This window comes from Sardina pilchardus, chromosome 18 (assembly GCF_963854185.1).
Source record: "Sardina pilchardus chromosome 18, fSarPil1.1, whole genome shotgun sequence".
Classification (NCBI taxonomy): domain Eukaryota; kingdom Metazoa; phylum Chordata; class Actinopteri; order Clupeiformes; family Clupeidae; genus Sardina; species Sardina pilchardus.
Window position 1 is genome coordinate 3,759,015 of NC_085011.1, and position 18,384 is coordinate 3,777,398.

An 18,384-nucleotide genomic window follows, 5' to 3' on the forward strand; every position below is an offset into this window, starting at 1 on the left:
GGGACAGGTAAGCATCCATATGAAAAGGAAATATCCATTTTTACCTATATTCTTATCGGTGTAAGGCGGATGTTATGTGTGACGCAACAGATTCACTGATTTTGTTGGAAATAAATGTACGTTTAATAACCCAGGCCTGTACCTTATAGGATGTCTCCCAAATCGGCGTGCGAATCTATCGACAGACATGGGGTGTGTGAATCTGAAGTCAGTGATCAGTCCAACCAACACTCTGGCCGCGGAGGGAGCAAACATCGTCAAAACAGAATTGCACCAAGAGGAGATGAGAGAATGGAGGACAATCGTATGACAGTTGGTGAGAATAAAACAATTACCAGGCTCCGATCCAAAGCCGGCAAATACTGGGTCAAGCAACGGGTAAATCGGCGGGTGAAAGCGAATGACAGAGAGAGGCACCGCATGCACAATCTCAACTCTGCGCTGAATGCGCTAAGAGAGGTTCTCCCAACCTTGCCAGATGACGCCAAATTGACTAAAATAGAGACATTGCGGGTTGCGCATAACTACATATGGGCATTGACGGAAACCCTCCGAATGGGAGATTACATGGGACATACTTTGACCCTCGAAGCGTACCAAACTCACCTAATGTCTCCAGACTATTGCGCATATGACCATAGAGGTCAATCAACCGCATGCTCTTCCAGATGGACTTCTCCCGTGCAATCGTCCCGTTGGCAAGATGCTGGGGGGCAATCCTCTACGTTGTTTGAGGAGTTTTGTGCCCGTGACATTCGTAATTCTGATGTTCTGGGGAATGTTTTGGACCTGACAGGTGCTTGCGCTTTTCCGGTGTCATCCGCTTTTGGAGTCGATCAAAACTGGAGAATTCAACTATCGCACCATTGACATTATTCGTGCGTTGTTGCCACAAATGATCTCTTGCATATACCTGCAAATTGATTCAGACTATAATTCCACAGCAAGGTCGCTGATTCCAAGATCATCGTCAGCGATCTGCACCTGACACTTTCTTGTCTGATTCTGTCATTGATTTAAAGTTTACACTTGAATAACTGAATAACTATTTTTCTATCTTGTATATTTTCATAATAAAATCGTACTTTCGTGTGATATCTACACAAATAGCCTATAGACTCGACCGATTATGACTGAATGTTTATTTTTATTATTATTATTATTATTATTAGGCCTATTATTATTTCAACATTCATGGTTTCACTGAGGTTAACGATTATCAATATATACATTGTTCATTTCATTTTAGTCACTCTCTAAAAAAATCATGCGTTGGCACTCTAAAAGCAGACGAACTACTGGAGGGATAGAATGGGGTAGACTGTCGATGCTGTCACGACATTGAACAGCTAATAATTGTATTCTCTGAAACCTTTACTCATTCCCAGGTAGCACAGCGGATGCGACTGCTGTGGTGAACTGGTTAACTACGTGCCGTTAAAGACTACAGATACGTTCTATTGTATGACCCACTATTAGAAGGTTGACCAACGTGACCTTTGGACCACCTTTATACCTGTTAATTAATTCTCAACCCCCAAACTAAGATTGGTTTTGGATAGAGAACAGGACGTTTGTAAAAATCAGAGTAGTTCATTAAGGATGCAGATATTTCACTGATAGGATGAGACAAATGTCACAAACATGTTTTCATGTGTTCGCATTCACCTGTCTCCTGCTTTATTAATGCCAACAATTAACAAAAAGCGCATATACCTAGTCGTTATAATCAATAGTTACAGTCGTGCGCACAACAAGTAGGTCGAAATATATTGTATTTGAAAGCTTAAACAGTTACTTAAGACTAAACAGCTACGAAACAGTTTACAATATGATAAAAAAAAATAAACACATAAGGCCTGAATGACTTACACAATGCCTAAGAAAGTGAATATAAAGTAGGTTTACACATGGTACCTATGTAGATCATGAGGAATATCTTGGATTTAGGACACTGTTCAAGTTCACCACTCTTAAACACAATACAACTATGACGGCTCGGTCTATCTATGAGTTTACGGCCCCGGATCTGGATACAGCTGTGGAGCTCTGTGCGCGCGCTCAGCCACAGCACAAGTCTGGTTAAAGGCTGCATCTGATAGTCAACGGTCAGACCACGAGAGAGGGCGACCATTAAAAGTACAGGTGTAGGGGGTTCTGTAAATCGTCGCGCATGGAAGAGTGTGTGTGTTTTGCTATCTTGATTCAGACTGAGTCAATATCTCATCCGCAAGTTTACCGGAGAGTACAAAAAAAGCTCAATCTTATCCAACAACACATAGCACCTGTCTCCTTTTTAAACAGTTTTGTCATTTATCAAACAGTGTTTTAAATTTATTCTAAAGGAAAACCTATGAAAGGTTTTCATGCTAACGTTCACAGAATTTCATGTAGTGATTTTGATTCAGATTTGCGCCTTTAGCGCAATGACACCATCTAGTGGAGATCTGTAAGTTCCAAATATTTGAGGAGTTATGCCTGACCAAGTGCAACAAGATTATATATTTTAAAAACTAACCGAAATTCTCTTTTTGAGAATATATTCCTGATCATTGCCGGTGTGATTATAAGACTAATCCGTTCAATTCTATGTATACATTTCATTCAGTGGGTGTTATGTGCATTTAGTAAAACTTGCAACACTTGCAAACTGAAAGGTAAGATTAGTCTATTCCTTATTATTCAAATATGATTTTTAAGGCGTTGTCTTGTAAATAGAAACTGCTTGGACAAGGAGTAGGCTACCACTACAGTCATAATGTAAATAGTTTCCATACCCCATGAACCTCTACTACTCTATTACATCTGAGAAATAAAGGTTTCAACTAGGCCCATCATAGGACATCTGTCCTGCGATGCATTTTCTAAAAATGCGATTGAACATCTACCATCGTTAAAGTGATCTGCTATTTTTAACACTCTTGTTCAGCTGCCACACTGGTTGTTTAAACAGCATTTTTAGAGAAACAGCCCAGTAGTTAGTAAAATCAAAGACCAACATCAAGTAAAAACATATTCAATTTTATTTACTTATTCAGTTACAGGTATTGCAAGAGTTGTTTTTGGATCTGACCACAGTGGGAGATTCTTAGAAACCTCAAAGGAAGGGACACGGTCTTGATGATGGTTTAATATCTAATAAGACATACACAATGCTTCAGTGTTTTTACATCATGGACGTATTTACAAATTCATCATATAAAAAAGTATAAACAGATTTACTTTAATTTGAGGCAGTTTTTGGCATATTTGCTTTGAAGGATATTTTTGATTAAGCATATGTGCTATACACATAGATTGAACCATTGACTGTCTGTGGCACCTTTCTAAAAGCCATTATCTGAGGGCTTTTATACTTAAAACATCTTCCAGAAGAACATGTGCAAACATTTTGCATACTAAATGGCAGCATTAATACACAAGAAAATCCATTACCCACTTGGTCAATAACATGAGCAGTCGACCACTTGCATCTAATGGAACTCACTACATTTCTGGAATGTTTTCAGGTAACTCTTTTTGATATGTCCTCCAGTCTCATATCCAGTTTGGAAATCCGGGCAGGAAGTGACATTGGCGTTCTACTTAGGGAAGACTGTGACGACGTCGTAGCCCTCGGGTGGCGTGACTCGTTCGCGCGCGTGCTTCTCGCAGTAGATCTTGTCCTCCACGAAAAAGTGGCCTTTCTGCTTGAGGTTGACGTCACAGTCGGAGCACGTGTAGCACTCCGGGTGGCGCAGCTTGTCACGCAGCTTCACTACGATGCCCCTGTGATTGGACAACAAAAAAGGAAAGTTCCAGAATCCTCACGTCCATCAGCCAACACCTACTTATCTCAAAATAAATAACATTTTTGAATTTGACAGCAAACAAATTCGCTTCACAAAGGTGAGCGATTAAGTGATTTAAAATATAGGTCAAACCACTCACATTTTTGACTGTAGGCCAACTTGCACTGGTTTTCATATTGTCAAAACAAACCACGGTTGCATGCCGTTTACAAGAGCTGGTGGTTTGGGTTAGGGCTGTGGGATTCTAAAATTACACCACAGGACACTATTCTGTGTTGCATGCTTATTTTATCAGGCTTAAACAGTACTTGAGTTTGAATCAACATACACTTAAAAAACAAACAAACAAACAAAAAAATGTTTTACATTGACTATTCCCAAAGCTTCTATGAAAACAAATGCTGTCTTTGTTCTCACCAAAGAAAAAGTCCAACCAGTTACTGTGCATTCCACAGAACTACACTAGACTTAATATAATAAAAAAGTTCCTCAGTACCACAGTGCCCGTGTGAATAAGGACAGCAATAATCATCATTTTCAGTCAATTCATCTGTCCGTTATTCTGTTGATTAATTGAGTAAATGTTCGATAAATGGTGAAAACAAATGTCGATGACTGCTTCCTAAAGTCTGAAAATATGTCCTAAAAGGCTTTGTTTCGCCCACATGCTATATACATTTAGGTTACGGTCATAGAGGAGCAAGTAAAGCAGATAACCCTTAAGCTTAAAGAGTTTTCTTTAAAAAAAAAAAAAAAATGGCACAACCGATTAACTAGCGACCAAAATAGTTCACGATTAATTTCACAGCCGACAACCAAATCTATTAATTGAATGATTGTTGCAGCCCTTGTGTGAATTTCATACTGCTAGTAAATTAGTCAGTATTGCGCTGGCCTGTGCAGTGACCTTGCCATGATGTCCAGAGAACCTGATCCTGGACTTGGATGGGTTACCACGGTCACCCAATCTGCTCTGGGCCGAGAGAGTCTCTAAACGGACATGTCTCTTCTGCCTTAAGGTGCCTCTGAAGTCTTACCACCTCATAAGACGGGGTTAACAGCCCCCCCAGGATAGCAGCTGCTGCTGAGAGGGACCATCCAGATCAACCCCTCCCTCACCAACGGGAGCGGATAGCAACCCAATGTAAGAATGTGCAACAGACACCAGCTGACAGTTCTCTGATCAGCCACAAGGTGGCGACAAACGAGCAAATAATGCCAAAAAATGTCCCACCAGCACTGTGTTTTTGACGGTGAAAAGAATCATCTAGGAACTTACACTTTCTGTCATTAAAATGGACTGACAACTTGGAAAACTAAAATCAGTATTATGTTATGTGCCATGACAAATGGAGAACCTTAAGTAATTTTTCACATGTTTCACGGTTCGATATCAATGCTTGCAGTGTGTTCCAGTTCATACAGCACATGCATATCCATGATGGCTGGTGGGAACGAATGACACAGTATGTTCATCCATCTTTTGAAGATGACCGTAAAACTTTTCACTTGTTGCAAAACTTGTTGCTAAAAGCAGACCTCAAAAAGCAGCAATTGGCTGCCCAGTGTTACAGTGCTTTAAACACTGCATGGTAGGCCAGCACAAAGTTCACAGGCAGAAGTCTCAACAGCTAAGCAAAAAAAAACAGCCTGTGGTACTTACACGATCCCTGAGCCGCATTTGTCACAGATAGGCAGCTTCTCTGCTTTACCCAGGGAGGCACCCATTTTATTAGTGGGGGGCTTGACGCTCCTGAAGCCTGAGGGTTTGTCAGGGTCGCCTGTTGAGATAAGACATCATCATTAGTCTAAATGGCACCACTGCTGCCGTGGCAACGCTGCTGTGAATGACTCATTTGAGCAAGTGACAAAACTAAGGTTGTTCAGCTGAAGTGCAGTTGAAGAGGTCGATCACTAAGAGCACAAAGTCTTGCTTTTTAAAAGTTCCTGCAGTGAATTTAAATGATTCTGACAAATATATTTCCATGCAAAGAATGATGTATAATGTGTCAACTGTAAACAAATAACTTTAAAAAAAAAAAAAGGAATCGCTGCTGAAGAAGTTTTGATGTTGCAATACAAAACAACGAGCCAAAACACCCAGAGGGTGTCTTATGTGCAGATGTCTCAGATCAAACCACAAAATCAAAATGAGTCAAAAAAAGTCAAACAAGATGCCAACATGCCACAGGTTAGAACACTGTGGAGTGCTTTTATGGGACTCTCTGAGATGCACTACGTAATGTTTTTGTAAGCCAGATCCAAGCCATCGCCGATTAACAGAGCCAAGAGTTGCACACCTGTTTCAAGGATTTCCTGCAGCACTTTAAAAGATGTGGACTGTCGAGGCGGCTCGTTGGACTCTTGGTTCTCCTGCAGCATTTTGTACACTTCCGAGTTCGCGGGAATCCCAGGTATCCCAGCAGCCTTTGCATCATCCGGCCTGCAGCGAGGAGACAAAAGAGGTCATCTCAGTTCAGCAGGGGGAAAAAAGCCCGGCTGACCCAGACATACCGAAAGCGCCAAGCTATGCATGTCTTGATGAAGGATAAGGATGGTGCTCATGCCGGTACACAGGCCTTTTTGTCTCTCCCAGGAGCCCCTTGTAGGCCCATGCTAAATGTCAAAAAGAAGACGTACTGCAGGGGTTCTGCAGTCTGATAGCTTAAGCGAAAACCACGAGTCTGTGGCAACGCTCGTGTTTATAACGAGCAGCCCAAGCCCATCCCTAAATAGCAGAGGACTCCATCTAAGAACAAACAGGATCTTGGAACTATCTCTGAGTCATTGCTAGTAAAGAAAGAGCAAAGAGCCCCCCCCCCCCGTTATAAATATTTCATTTCATTCAAACATTACAATTTTAAGTATGCTTTTTGGGCTTGTAGGCCTTTGATCAGATAGGATAGTAGAGAGAGACAGGAAGTGAGTGGGAGAGAGAGTTGGGGTGGCATCCAGAAAGGACCACGGGGCGGGAATCGAACCCGGGTCGCCGGCGTGCCGTGCAGGTGCCCCAGCCAGTCGCGCCATGGCTGGGGCCAAAACATTACAGTTTATTATAATACATACAGTTATACAGAAATGAAGATTCTTACATGTTGGCTGCTTCATTGGCGGCAGCGACAGTCTGGACCTCGTCCACAGCGCTGTTGAAGTCCTTGATGTTCTCTGAGGAGTACAGGCCGGCGGGGTTGTTGTACTGACTGGTGACCACCTTGGGTGCACCTGGGGAGAACGGCATGGCACTCCTGTTGTGGGCGGAGCCTATGGGTTTCACTTCCTGAGAGAAGATCGAGCGAAAAGATGGCTGTGAGTTTCAGAGGGTCAGTGCGGCAAACTTACCATTTCTAATGTGTTCACCATGTAAAAACTGAGCAGAATTTTCATTCAGAATGGACCGGCCCTGCATTCAGACTAGAGTTGTATTAAGCAGATATTGGTGCGGCCCTTAGCTAGCCATGGCCTCCTTGAAAAATGTGAGCTCCGAGATCAGACCCGCACAGGATTTGCATTCAGAATGGATTTGAATTAAAAGGAAAAGACCAACATTTTGGGAAATAAGCCGATTTGCCTGATCTACTCCGGAGATACAATAGACAAGAGGACACCATTACTTCTCTTCCCTGTACGTGCTATAACCCAGTCTGACAAGTTAGCCTAGCTTAGCATAACTCACTGGAACGGGGTTAGACCTGTTAGCCTATGGCTACTGGAAAATCTAAATAGCATAAAAAAAAATCCTGAATAGCTGCCGTGTTCCTTTAACAATAAGGTCAATCCTAAATAGCTGCCGTGTTCCTATAACAATAAGGTATCGTGTGTCCTGCAAACGGGTACTACGGGCCTTGTAACATGTAAACTACCAGACCAGACCCGCAGAGGATCAGAAACCGGGCCAATGTTGACACAACAGGTAGGAGGAACAGACACAACATCTGACCGTTAAAGTCCACCACCTACACTAGATGCTGGTAGGTGCTTTATATTCAGCTTTCAAAATTAAAGGGACTGATAGACAAAATACAAGCTGTTGTGCACCGCTGATGTTGCAGAGGCTTGCTATAACTTGTCTTTCTATGGAAAATACCCCCCACCCACACAGGCACACAGGAGAACTGAGAACTGAGGCAAAGGCTGAACTGGGGGGGGGGGGGGGGGGGGGGGGAGCTACACAGGCACCTGGGGGGGGGGGGGGGGGGAGCTACACAGGCACCTGAGGACAACACAACAGCACCATTATTAAATCACATGGTGGGGGATGACTCTGCACAGAGCACGCCCGGAGGACTTGCCCAATTTATGGCACTAACTAACTGAGACAGCAAAGAAATGAGAAGTGCAATAGAAGTGCACAAGAAGAAAGATTCGTACGCAACTTCTGATCATTTGTCAGCATGTATATGCCACTAACTGTGTAGTGCAAGAGACATAACTATTAGCCGCGGCTTATACATTGATTTAGCAAAATTTCTTCCACTTCCACTATGAGGTTAATAAAGGGGGTCAGTTAATATGGTGCTAATATGGTTTTGTTTCTTCTAACTTGCATAAAATACTGTCCTGCGGCTTATACACAATGTGGCTTATATGCGGGAAATGACTGTAATCATATCTTTATAGTGAGCCACAGTCCAGCTGTGCTGAAAGCGCTGTTCACAGCATTATCTTAGGCCCTCTAGTCTAGGCACTACCCTGCAGAAAGGCAAAGGTCCTCTTCTCTCTCGCTCTCCTCCCTCCCTCCCTCCCTCTCTCTGTCTGTCTGTCTGTCTGTCGTTACTCTATTACTCTATCCCTCTCTCTGTCTGTCCGTCCGTTACTCTCTCCCTCTTTCACGCCCCTCTCATACACACACCCTCATACACACACACAGTCCCTCCCATCGTGTGTGTAAGCGAGCACACTTCCTGAACGGCCTCTCTCCCACACATGCAGCTCTCCCTGCATCTGACCTCCCTCTTCCGTTCTGGCCCGCAGCAGCGGCCTGTTGAGTCATGGCGCGGGTGATAAACCCTCTGGTCTCCTAGGAGACGTCTTGTTAGGACACAAACAATGACATCACAGCTGGCTACACAACCACAAAACGCTCGCTGAAATGTTCACATACAGTACAGTGAGAGTTGGAGCGCTGCTGTCTGCTAATGGGAGGGGATGGGGGCATGACGCTTTTTGTGACTCAGTGAGAGTGGGATCGTGATTGAGGAAACGGTCCTCTAGACAAAAGGAAAAGGAAAAGCATACCTGCGGCTCTGACGCCAGGTTCATCTTGTAAGGGTTGGTCTTGCCCTCGTCCGATGCTAGTGGAGACCACATTTTAGATTCTGACCTTTAAAAAAAAAAAAAAAGAATAACATTTGTGCTCGTTAACAGTGTCATTTCACATGGCATTCACAACACTCGTGCCAAAGCAGTAACACTGTCAAAACCAAGCGCTACAGGCGCCCCAGGCAGTTTCCACAGCTCCCACGTCAATAGGTTAAGAGTCAAATGTATGTTAATGACTACCAGGTTAGCATTTGCACAGAGCACTCACATCACTCAAACGGAGTGCTGCTGAAGCGTTGAGCTAAGAGAGATTATGGAAAACGGATGGAACAAAGAGAATGTCACAAGCCATTGACTGGAGTGGGAGTGCAAAGCTCTCCACAACATGTCTGCTTCAAATCACTGACTACCTGTTCCCCACCTTGAGCAAACACCTGGTCTGAGGTGTGTACTACGAAGTAAGGTTACTGGCTTATCCAGGCGACTTCAGGAGTAACTACTGATTGCAAAAGAACCTAGAGTACGATCCAATGTTCAGTAGGCCTACTCTTTTAGACATCAGTGACTGATCCTGATGCTGGCAGGCCAGCATCCTCGCTACATAGTACAGCCCTGTGGTGGACTATAAAAACTGTAAAACTGTAAAAAAAAAAAAAACTGTAAAAAGTTCTGCAGCAGCATTATTACCTTACCTAGGAAAATTTGCTTTCAAAAAAGTTCTTCTCACATTTAGTAAAGCCATCACTGAAAAACAAATGCTTGGACTTACATTGACAAGTCCTCACATGAACTTGCACAGGTAAATATACTCTGACGCATTGATAACAACATTCGCCCCCTTCTAGGACAATTGCACATCACTGAGGGGGAAAAACATCATAACCATGACTAACCATGACTACACAAGGCTACACATGACGGTACACCAACTCAAGCCTGTACAGGCCATCAAGCGATTAGTCGATTAGTAATGACGCCATACCTATCGACAGAGAGGACCATTTCCTCCACACATCCTTTGATCTTGTTCTGGGCCTCCAGGTGCGTCATGCCTTCCGTTGCCTCCCCATCGATGGCCAGGATCATGTCTCCGATACAGAGGTTGGCCTGGGCCGCTTTACTCCCAAGGGTAACCTGGCAAATGGTGATTACCATCATCAGTAGCAGAAGCAACAGGTAGCAGCAACAGCAGTAGTAACAAAGATATCCATAAACCCTTTTGCATGCTTTAGTTGTTTTATACCGGGGGCTATTCCTCTCATTCCGTTACGTTGAGGCCTGTCACCCCCAATTTCACTCACTTTCAAAATCACAAAAGACGTTCGGATTTTTAGAACAAAACATTTCCTCTTTCACTTTCCAAAGAATCAACTGTTATGTCTGTCCAAAGACTAACAATTATGTCCAATGGTTAAACATTTAGACCAGTGTTTTCCACGTTTTACGAAAACACTCCACCCAGAAGTTGAAATGTGTTACACTGTATCGAAAGGCAGTATTAATCCATATGTTACAGGGGAGTGGCACGAAATTATGTGTTCAGTATGCAAACACTAGGCTACAGTGCGTTACAGGAATGTAAGCAAGATTATGTTGATAAAGAAATTGTCGCTTCTTTTGTCCGTCAACATTCACAATAGAAAGTTACTTGAAGTTCTTAAGCATCACACATCGACGCTAAATGGCGGGTAGGATGATATGCCTAACGTTGCACACTACACAGAGAAAGACTGGCAGGCTATGCGAGTGGATACGCTACAGAACTTGCAATTTCACACACAAGGCCAAGTTCAACCGGTATACACTTCGACTCTGCTCTGCTGCCTATCTTGTTAAAAAAGTAACAAGCATGTTAAGACACTTACACGTGAGACGGTCAAGGGCTGTTCGAAATCCTTCCCACCGACCAGACGGAACCCCCAAGGCCCAGGGCCCTGCATAACAACCCGGAGGGGCATAGTTCTAAAACTTCACAGAATATCTCCTGAATTCCAAAAAAAGTAGTAGTCCACTTTCTCTCTGGACCAGAGACTTTCTATAAACTACAGAGAAACCGGGAGGTGCTCTTGCGCTCTAAAGAACACAGTAGGAAGGGGCGGTGCTCTAAGTGAATTTAGCGAATAGTTTGCTCAGAAGTGTGCGCTGATAAGAATGTGGCTCCAATGTTTGTTTAGGGGAGTAACTTTACGTCATCAGATTAGATGCAAGCTTACCATTTATGGTAGAGCCAAATCCCAGGATGTGGAATGCGCCGCTCCCAAATTTTGGATTCCTGGCAGCGAGCGCCACGGTCCATTCTCCAAAGGCAAACCCAAACATGTCCGTTTCAAACTGTGGGTCACATTCTCGACCTGGAGTTTCTCGTTGCTAAATTAAAAGTTTGAGCCCTGCTGTTAACAAAGAGACCCTTGGGACCTGGGATATTAGGCCTACTGATAAAATGCAAACTAGGCCTACAATAGATGTGAAAAACATGCTCAGACAGTGACATTGCTTCCATGAAATTGTTCAAGTTCAACTAGTTTATTGTCATATACTCATAAAAGGAATTATAAGAAATACAATTGTGTAGGTCTACCGCAAGGATTAGCAGTGAGGTAGACTATTAGGTAATGAAGCCTGCATCAATGAAAGAACACAACAGACAACTGTACATAGTTAAATGTAGTTTATTAAATATTGCATAATAATACCGAAAATCACAGCAGTAAATATTGTTTTTCTTTCAATATTGTAACAGCACTGTAAATAAGCAAACAAAGGGAAATCTGCCATGTGCATCTCTTCAAAGGTTCACATAATTATAGTAATCATGTATAGAAACAATGATACGCAACTCAGTGTTGTCACTCTCTCATCTCTATGGTACTTGGTAAATGTTCTCTTCTTCCTTGAAAGCTAAATCCGGTGATAAAGACAATCAAAGTATCCTTCAACATCACATGACCCACTGCAATATTGTGACAATATTGTTGGGAAGATAGCTGGAAATGAGGCACAATTGAATAAAACCACATAAGTGACCTAAGGCGCAATAAGTCCATAGACAATGGTAAGCATAATGTTAAGTATGCTTCAGACTGTGCTCAACAATTCTCACTCTGTGCTTTGCCAAAAAAAAAATAAAACAAATCCTTCTAGGTCCTGTAAATAAACTGGTATATTCATAGAGCTTTACTGTGACTTTGAATCACTTGCATTCTCATCTTTTTTAATATAATACATATTTACATGTCATAGGACGAGCTCATGAATTGTTTTACATATCAGTTCATGCTCCAAAATAGGTACTGATCAGTTGGACATACAAGGAGACTGGTTGTAACCCCACATTAATACATTCATACATCAGCCGATGCTTTGCGGAGCCAAAACAAAAGAAAACGAAATATATATGTTATGCCTTGAATTTCAATGCTGTGAAATTAATCGCTGGATGTCCACTGTAAGTTTGTAAATTATTGTGTAAAAGTAAAGTGTCAACACCCCCTGGCATATGACATTACTCTACTGATCTGGGATAAAAATGGACTCTGACATTTTTGGAGTAAGTTCATTTTTTTCTTGTCGTTCTGAGTCATTCCATAACATTCTGCCGAAGGTGTAACATGATTAGTCATCTGAGTCCTGATGATTATGTACATTGAACTCTGTCAAATACTCAACTTGTGATTAATTGTCCTTAAGTGTGAAATAATTGCCATTGTGTTACCTACACCCTTTGCTGTGAGTGACAATTATTGAATGTACTAATGTATGTCTTCAGAGACCTTCAAATGGCCGTTCAAACTTTTTCTGTAGCTAATGCAGCCCAAATACAGGCGTTGTGTCACTGTCTTAACAGTAAACAATGACACAGCATACTACACACACACACACACAGTGTATCCAGATAGTTAGGAAAGGCCTGCCTGGTGCACAATAGAGGCACCTTTTTACATAAAATGTTGAATGTTTTTCAGGATTACATCCTCTGTGTTACGCTCTCTGAATTGTATAGCCCAATGTTCTTTAAAGCTTGGCAGTTTTAGACTGCTGCAATTTAACCACGTTCGCACTAAAGTCAGTTCAATTAAACTGTTTGTACTGTAGTGTTTTAAGAAATTGTTCAGGTGGACACGAAGAGAAGCAAAAAACAGATATGAAGAATGCTGTTATTGATGAGAACGCTGACATTCAACAGACTATACAATCAGTTATAAAACAATGACGCATGGTTAAAGTGATGATGATGATGATGACAAACAGAGCCCCAAACTGATCCAAGTACAGGCACAAAACTGGATTCTGAGCAGTAATACTAAAAAAAATAAACACTCTGACAGTGATCATATCACTGGACGGCCCAATGCAGTCGATCAATGTTAATGTATTAGCAAAAAACACTGATCTGGTAATAAAGAGTTAAACAGCGGTCAAATGGTAAAATAACACCTTAATGTAAGTGTCCACTTGTTTGACAAGTTGTCAGAAAAACACATGGTCAACACAATTACACAGACAAGTTTGGTGTGCTTTGGGTCTTTTGCCAGTCATAGCGCTTGTTGCTAATCTGTTGACATTCTTGTTTTCACAAGACCCATCTGCCCTTGTTGGGCAACTTCTGACCCCGAGGGGAAGCGCGATATTTCATATGCACACACAAGTTAACTTTATCATTTGACAATGTAAACGAGTGATGTCAAACTATCCATATCACTAAACAATGTCAAAACACTTCAGCAAATCCTAATTCTACGTGATCCCACCTGTCTCTCTTTGGTGTGGCAGTACAAGCACAACAGCATTATGCAAAAACAAACAAAGCAAACACACCAACAACTGCATGATCATAGAGCATGAGGTGCTGTATAATGAACAGTGTGTAAGTCAAACCATGTCAAGCAGTTCTACACAAGCTACTGGATTTGTTACTTTGCCAGTTAGTGTCAACAAATCAGCTCTCATCTCGCTCCTGTGCTGTAGTGGATCTAGAAAAGACGTGAACGTGGAAACGAGAGTGCAGTTGTAAGAAGAGCTTTGACTAGTGAAAGGTTCCTCACCAAAAAAGAAATAAAAACCTATATATACTGTATATATATATAGTGGTTTCACTGCAAGATATCAATCATTGAGGTCAATCAATTACATGATTGTTACAGAGTCTAAGAGATCTTATCAGAGTACCATGAAATTCCAATGTACTATACACTGTCACAATGAAGGGGTAATAGGACATGTTCACTGTCGTTATGTCTAGCTGTCCACCTACATGTATTCCTATCCTAAAACTGATATGGGTCAAACCCACACAGCAACCGTGTGAGTCCTAACAGACACAGCACCTGGATCAGGACTGTCAATTTGAAGCTAGTTATTTAGGCATCTTATAAAAACTCACCAGATAACAGAACATGCTGCAGAGACCCTTAGAATAGTCACAACATCAAGGCGTACCTCTAGGCAACACTAGCTGTCCACCCTAGTGGTGTAATGGACTGCTTATTTGACAATTCATTCAGTATATGAATTATTTGCTTAAAATGCCTGAAATAATATAACAAACAGTCAGTATTCATGGGGGATTGGTGAATAGATTGGTAATTCTGATGATTGAGGCTTTCAAATGTATCAGGCACAAAGGAACTGGTATCGTACTGTGTGTATGCAAGATTGTATTTGTAATATTGACAAAGATCATCAACTGATTATGAGGATTTTTAGTGACTTCTCTCTGAGGTAATTCTTTTATCTTCATGTTTAGCGGTAACATTTTCAGCTTCACCCGAAATGAAACATATTTATACTGGGATTGTATACTCCTCTCACGCCTTGAAAAAAACCCATACCATGACTATTTAAAACTTAGCCGGCCCTGTAAGTTCACATAAGTCAGTACAGTTCAACTTGAGGTCAATGAGTTTTGAAATTCAAAACCATGGAATATAGCCTGTTGGACAAGCATCAAGTATGTGCCATCACATCAAGTGTGATGTCTGCCGGTGAAACTGACCACTCTCTACCGGCTACTGGTTTTCCTTTGGAAATACATTACATCAATTCTCCCAAGTCGCGTCACTGGACTTTCTTAACTCTGATTCGATTTTCTAAAATGAGAGTATAGTTAGGTATTGTTGTTGGGACTAAATCAAAGCAGGTATCTTGCAAAGGACATAAACAACAAAGGAAAAACAAACTGCTGAATTCTCTATGAGCACTCTGAACTGACTCCAAGGATCCTTTTGAGGTCGTATTGACCACCCCAATCAATGTACCCATCTACGCTGCTCTAGAAGCCTCTTACACTCTTTCATGTGCCTAAGACATACTTCAATATCTACTGTTCACATCTCCAGTGATATGGCAAGGCTGTGTTGTGCTGTGTTGTGCACAGGAATACACTCTGTGTTTGTGAGGGGCATTCAGAAATCACTAAAACCATGCTATTCCACGTGGCTAGTTACAAAATAATGTGATCTAGTCTGGTATGCAACACAGTAGAGGTACTGAAGTGCGCCATGGTTTTCACTCTGGCTGTCACGACTCAAATGGCCCATTTCAACACCTCTCACTTGATTCATTTAGGGTCTATTTTCAGACTTCAAATGCAGGAAAGAGGTTACCCAATCAGCAATCAGAACATCATGAATAATTGGCTTAAATAATTGGTGACACTACTTGCTTGCATGACGATCAGTAGTGACAGACATGCTATCAGAATCAGAGTGAAAACACTGCTGATAAGCCAGTGGTAGCACTAGATTGATTCTTTATCAACAAGATTCAATATTCAGTGGAGCTTTATTTAGCAAAATAAGCTAAATTAAAGTAAATAAATGTTAGCCTTTGGGGCCAATGTGTGACAAGATTGGATTCGATTACGTGTCGTGCATTTGACATGTGAAAATAGACTCCAGAGTTTGCTTCTTTGACGTGCCTCAACCCTCACTGCTCACATACACAGACCACTATATTCACCTGTCTAGGAAACAACCGTCAAGAAAGTAAAACAAAAGAAACGTAAAAGAAACAAAAAAAATCATAAACTCAAGCGTGTTGGTAATGACATCCCAAACTTAACAGGCATTCATGGTATACTCCTAGAATCACCTCAGGTACAGTAGACTATACAATTGTACACTTTACAAATTGACGGCCTTCACGTAATTCCCTGGGAACGTGCCAAACAGTTTTGTCCTCTTGGAGGTACCTGTGACACAGAGAGACAAAAGAGGTATTTTAGGACAAAGGAAATCTGGCTCATATCTACCAGGAAGTGACGACAATGGCTTGTTTGTGAAAGCCCCATGCACTTAAAACAGTTCTAATAAGTGCAATAACTGTCTAGACATTTGTGAGGCCACTGTGTATTTACTGTGTATGCATGTCAATACAAAGTAATCTTTGCAACAGAATATTATTGTGTAACAAAATGTATGTAATAAAATATCTTGGGAGAAGTTTGAAGTACTGGACAAAACTGTTTTGTGTTAGTATTAGTATTAGCAAGTATGTCCAGAAATATGGGGAAAGCACATTTTAAGTACAATTAATATTTTTGCATTTACACACTAGAAGGAACCTTGTTTATTTGCCTAAATCATTTATATTCCTGAATAGATAAACATTAAGACAGCAATGAAAAGGTCTGCAAAGTAGTCAAAAGGTCAGTCCTTGCATTCCAACTCACCACTTCAATGGTTTTGCGTGATGACAATTGATACCAAAGCACTAAAATATCCTCATATAAATTAAGATGTATTTATATATGGCTTCCGATATACACCCTTATGTACATATCCACCAGACTCACGGGCTGTAACTCAATTGTAACACTATAAGGATGTATGGCCTGGCACGGTACATATGGCCGTGAGTGGGAAATCTATCAAGTGATATGTGACACACACACACACACACACACACACACACACACAATTGTAACACTATAAGGATGTATGGCCTGGCACGGTACATACAGTACGGCCATGAGTGGGAAATCTATCAAGTGATATGTGACACGTTACACGTACCAACGAACCAGCCGTCATCGCACTTTTCCATGACACTGACAAGGTCTCCTTCCTGGAGCTCCAGCTCATCCTCGTTCTGTGGCACATAGCTATACAGAGCCTGGAAACTGAGGAGAGGGGAAAGAGCAGGCTGTCAGGATCTCGTCCGCACACACAGATATGCACGGAGCAGGCAGTGTTATGTTATCTAACCTACACTAAAGAGATGCCGTTCATATCATCTTAGCCGTGCCTCTGAGAAAAAAAAAATTAACACTCAAATGCTTTATGCTCATTTTTCTCAAAATGTTTCTATACCAAAAGGATAGCCTCGGTTTCAAAAGGAGTCGACTCTGACCTTAGCGTTGCTATTTTTGTGTCTGCAGTTGTAGCAGCTTGAGGAGCTTCAACAAAAGTAACTGTCATTTGTACTCTGACCAACATCTGTGACTCCCTCTGTGATCTCAGATGTGTTGATACATGAACAATGGGTTTGTGTGTTTTGAGTTATCCATAGCAGAGCCGTAATAACGCAGGACACAAATCACAAAAAAGACACACAAAACAAACACAACGAAATCTGTGACCATCAACAAATCTCACACTGGATCGTAAAAGGTCTTCCCATGATTATCAGAGTAAAGACCTCTGACCAAGGGTTTACAGCAACCAGACATTCATGCTTCAAATCAATAGCACTGTCTGGTTTCAATTAAGGAGAGCTCTACCTCATGCACACAGAATTCATCTCGAAGGAAACAAAGCAAAAGAAGAGAATGTTCCGGCCAAATGTATCATTATAAGTACACAGGTATGACTGGCCATGTGTGTGGTGCACATGGATAGATCTAAAGTATGTCTGCGTGCATGCATATGTATGTGTACAGGAATGCATGTGTGGTGCGTGTGTGTGTGTGTGTGTGTGTGTGTGGCAGGTGTGCATGTCGGTGTGTGTGTGTGTGTGTGGCAGGTGTGCGTGTGGCAGGTGTGTGTGTGTGTGTGTGTGTGTGTGCGTGTGTGTGTGTGTGTGTGCGTGCGTGTGGCAGGTGTGCGTGTGCGTGTGTATGTGTGTGTGTGTGTGTGTGTGTGTGTGAGCACTTACATTCCGCAGCTGAGGCGTCCTGGTTCGGGACTGCTGCTGTGAGACTGCGGTTGCTGGGAAACGATGAGAGAGTGTTTACTGGGGTGGGGCGGCAGCCTGTGCCTAGAGTCAAGCGGCCGAGACAGCGTGCTGCAGTACCTCACTGAGGTCTCGGCTATATTCATGATCTCATTACACACCGCCTCCTAGTGGCCCGGAGGACCAGGTGCACCACCAAACCCCCAACCAGGTACCCAGCAGC

General features: G+C 42.1%; 2 protein-coding genes across 2 annotated transcripts in view; both read right to left on the minus strand.

Moving 5' to 3' along the window:
- Positions 1-3,000: 3,000 nt before the first annotated feature.
- On the minus strand, positions 3,001-11,126 carry pdlim1 (PDZ and LIM domain 1 (elfin)). The gene is made up of 7 exons (XM_062520017.1): positions 10,916-11,126; positions 10,033-10,184; positions 9,027-9,111; positions 6,884-7,068; positions 6,092-6,234; positions 5,455-5,572; positions 3,001-3,768 (listed from the first exon to the last, which is right to left on the minus strand). The coding sequence occupies exons 1-7, from the start codon at positions 11,006-11,008 to the stop codon at positions 3,582-3,584; spliced, it is 963 nt and encodes a 320-aa protein (XP_062376001.1). The 5' UTR covers positions 11,009-11,126; the 3' UTR covers positions 3,001-3,581.
- Positions 11,127-11,703: 577 nt separating this feature from the next.
- LOC134064489 (sorbin and SH3 domain-containing protein 1) overlaps positions 11,704-18,384 on the minus strand; it is a 69,458-nt gene continuing 62,777 nt past the window's right edge. Inside the window, exons 24-26 of the mRNA XM_062520415.1 lie at positions 18,144-18,328; positions 17,063-17,169; positions 11,704-16,239 (exon numbers count right to left, since the gene is read on the minus strand). Of these exons, the coding sequence (XP_062376399.1) occupies positions 16,172-16,239; positions 17,063-17,169; positions 18,144-18,328 (360 nt within the window). The 3' untranslated portion in view covers positions 11,704-16,171. The remainder of the gene's footprint in view (positions 16,240-17,062; positions 17,170-18,143; positions 18,329-18,384) is intronic.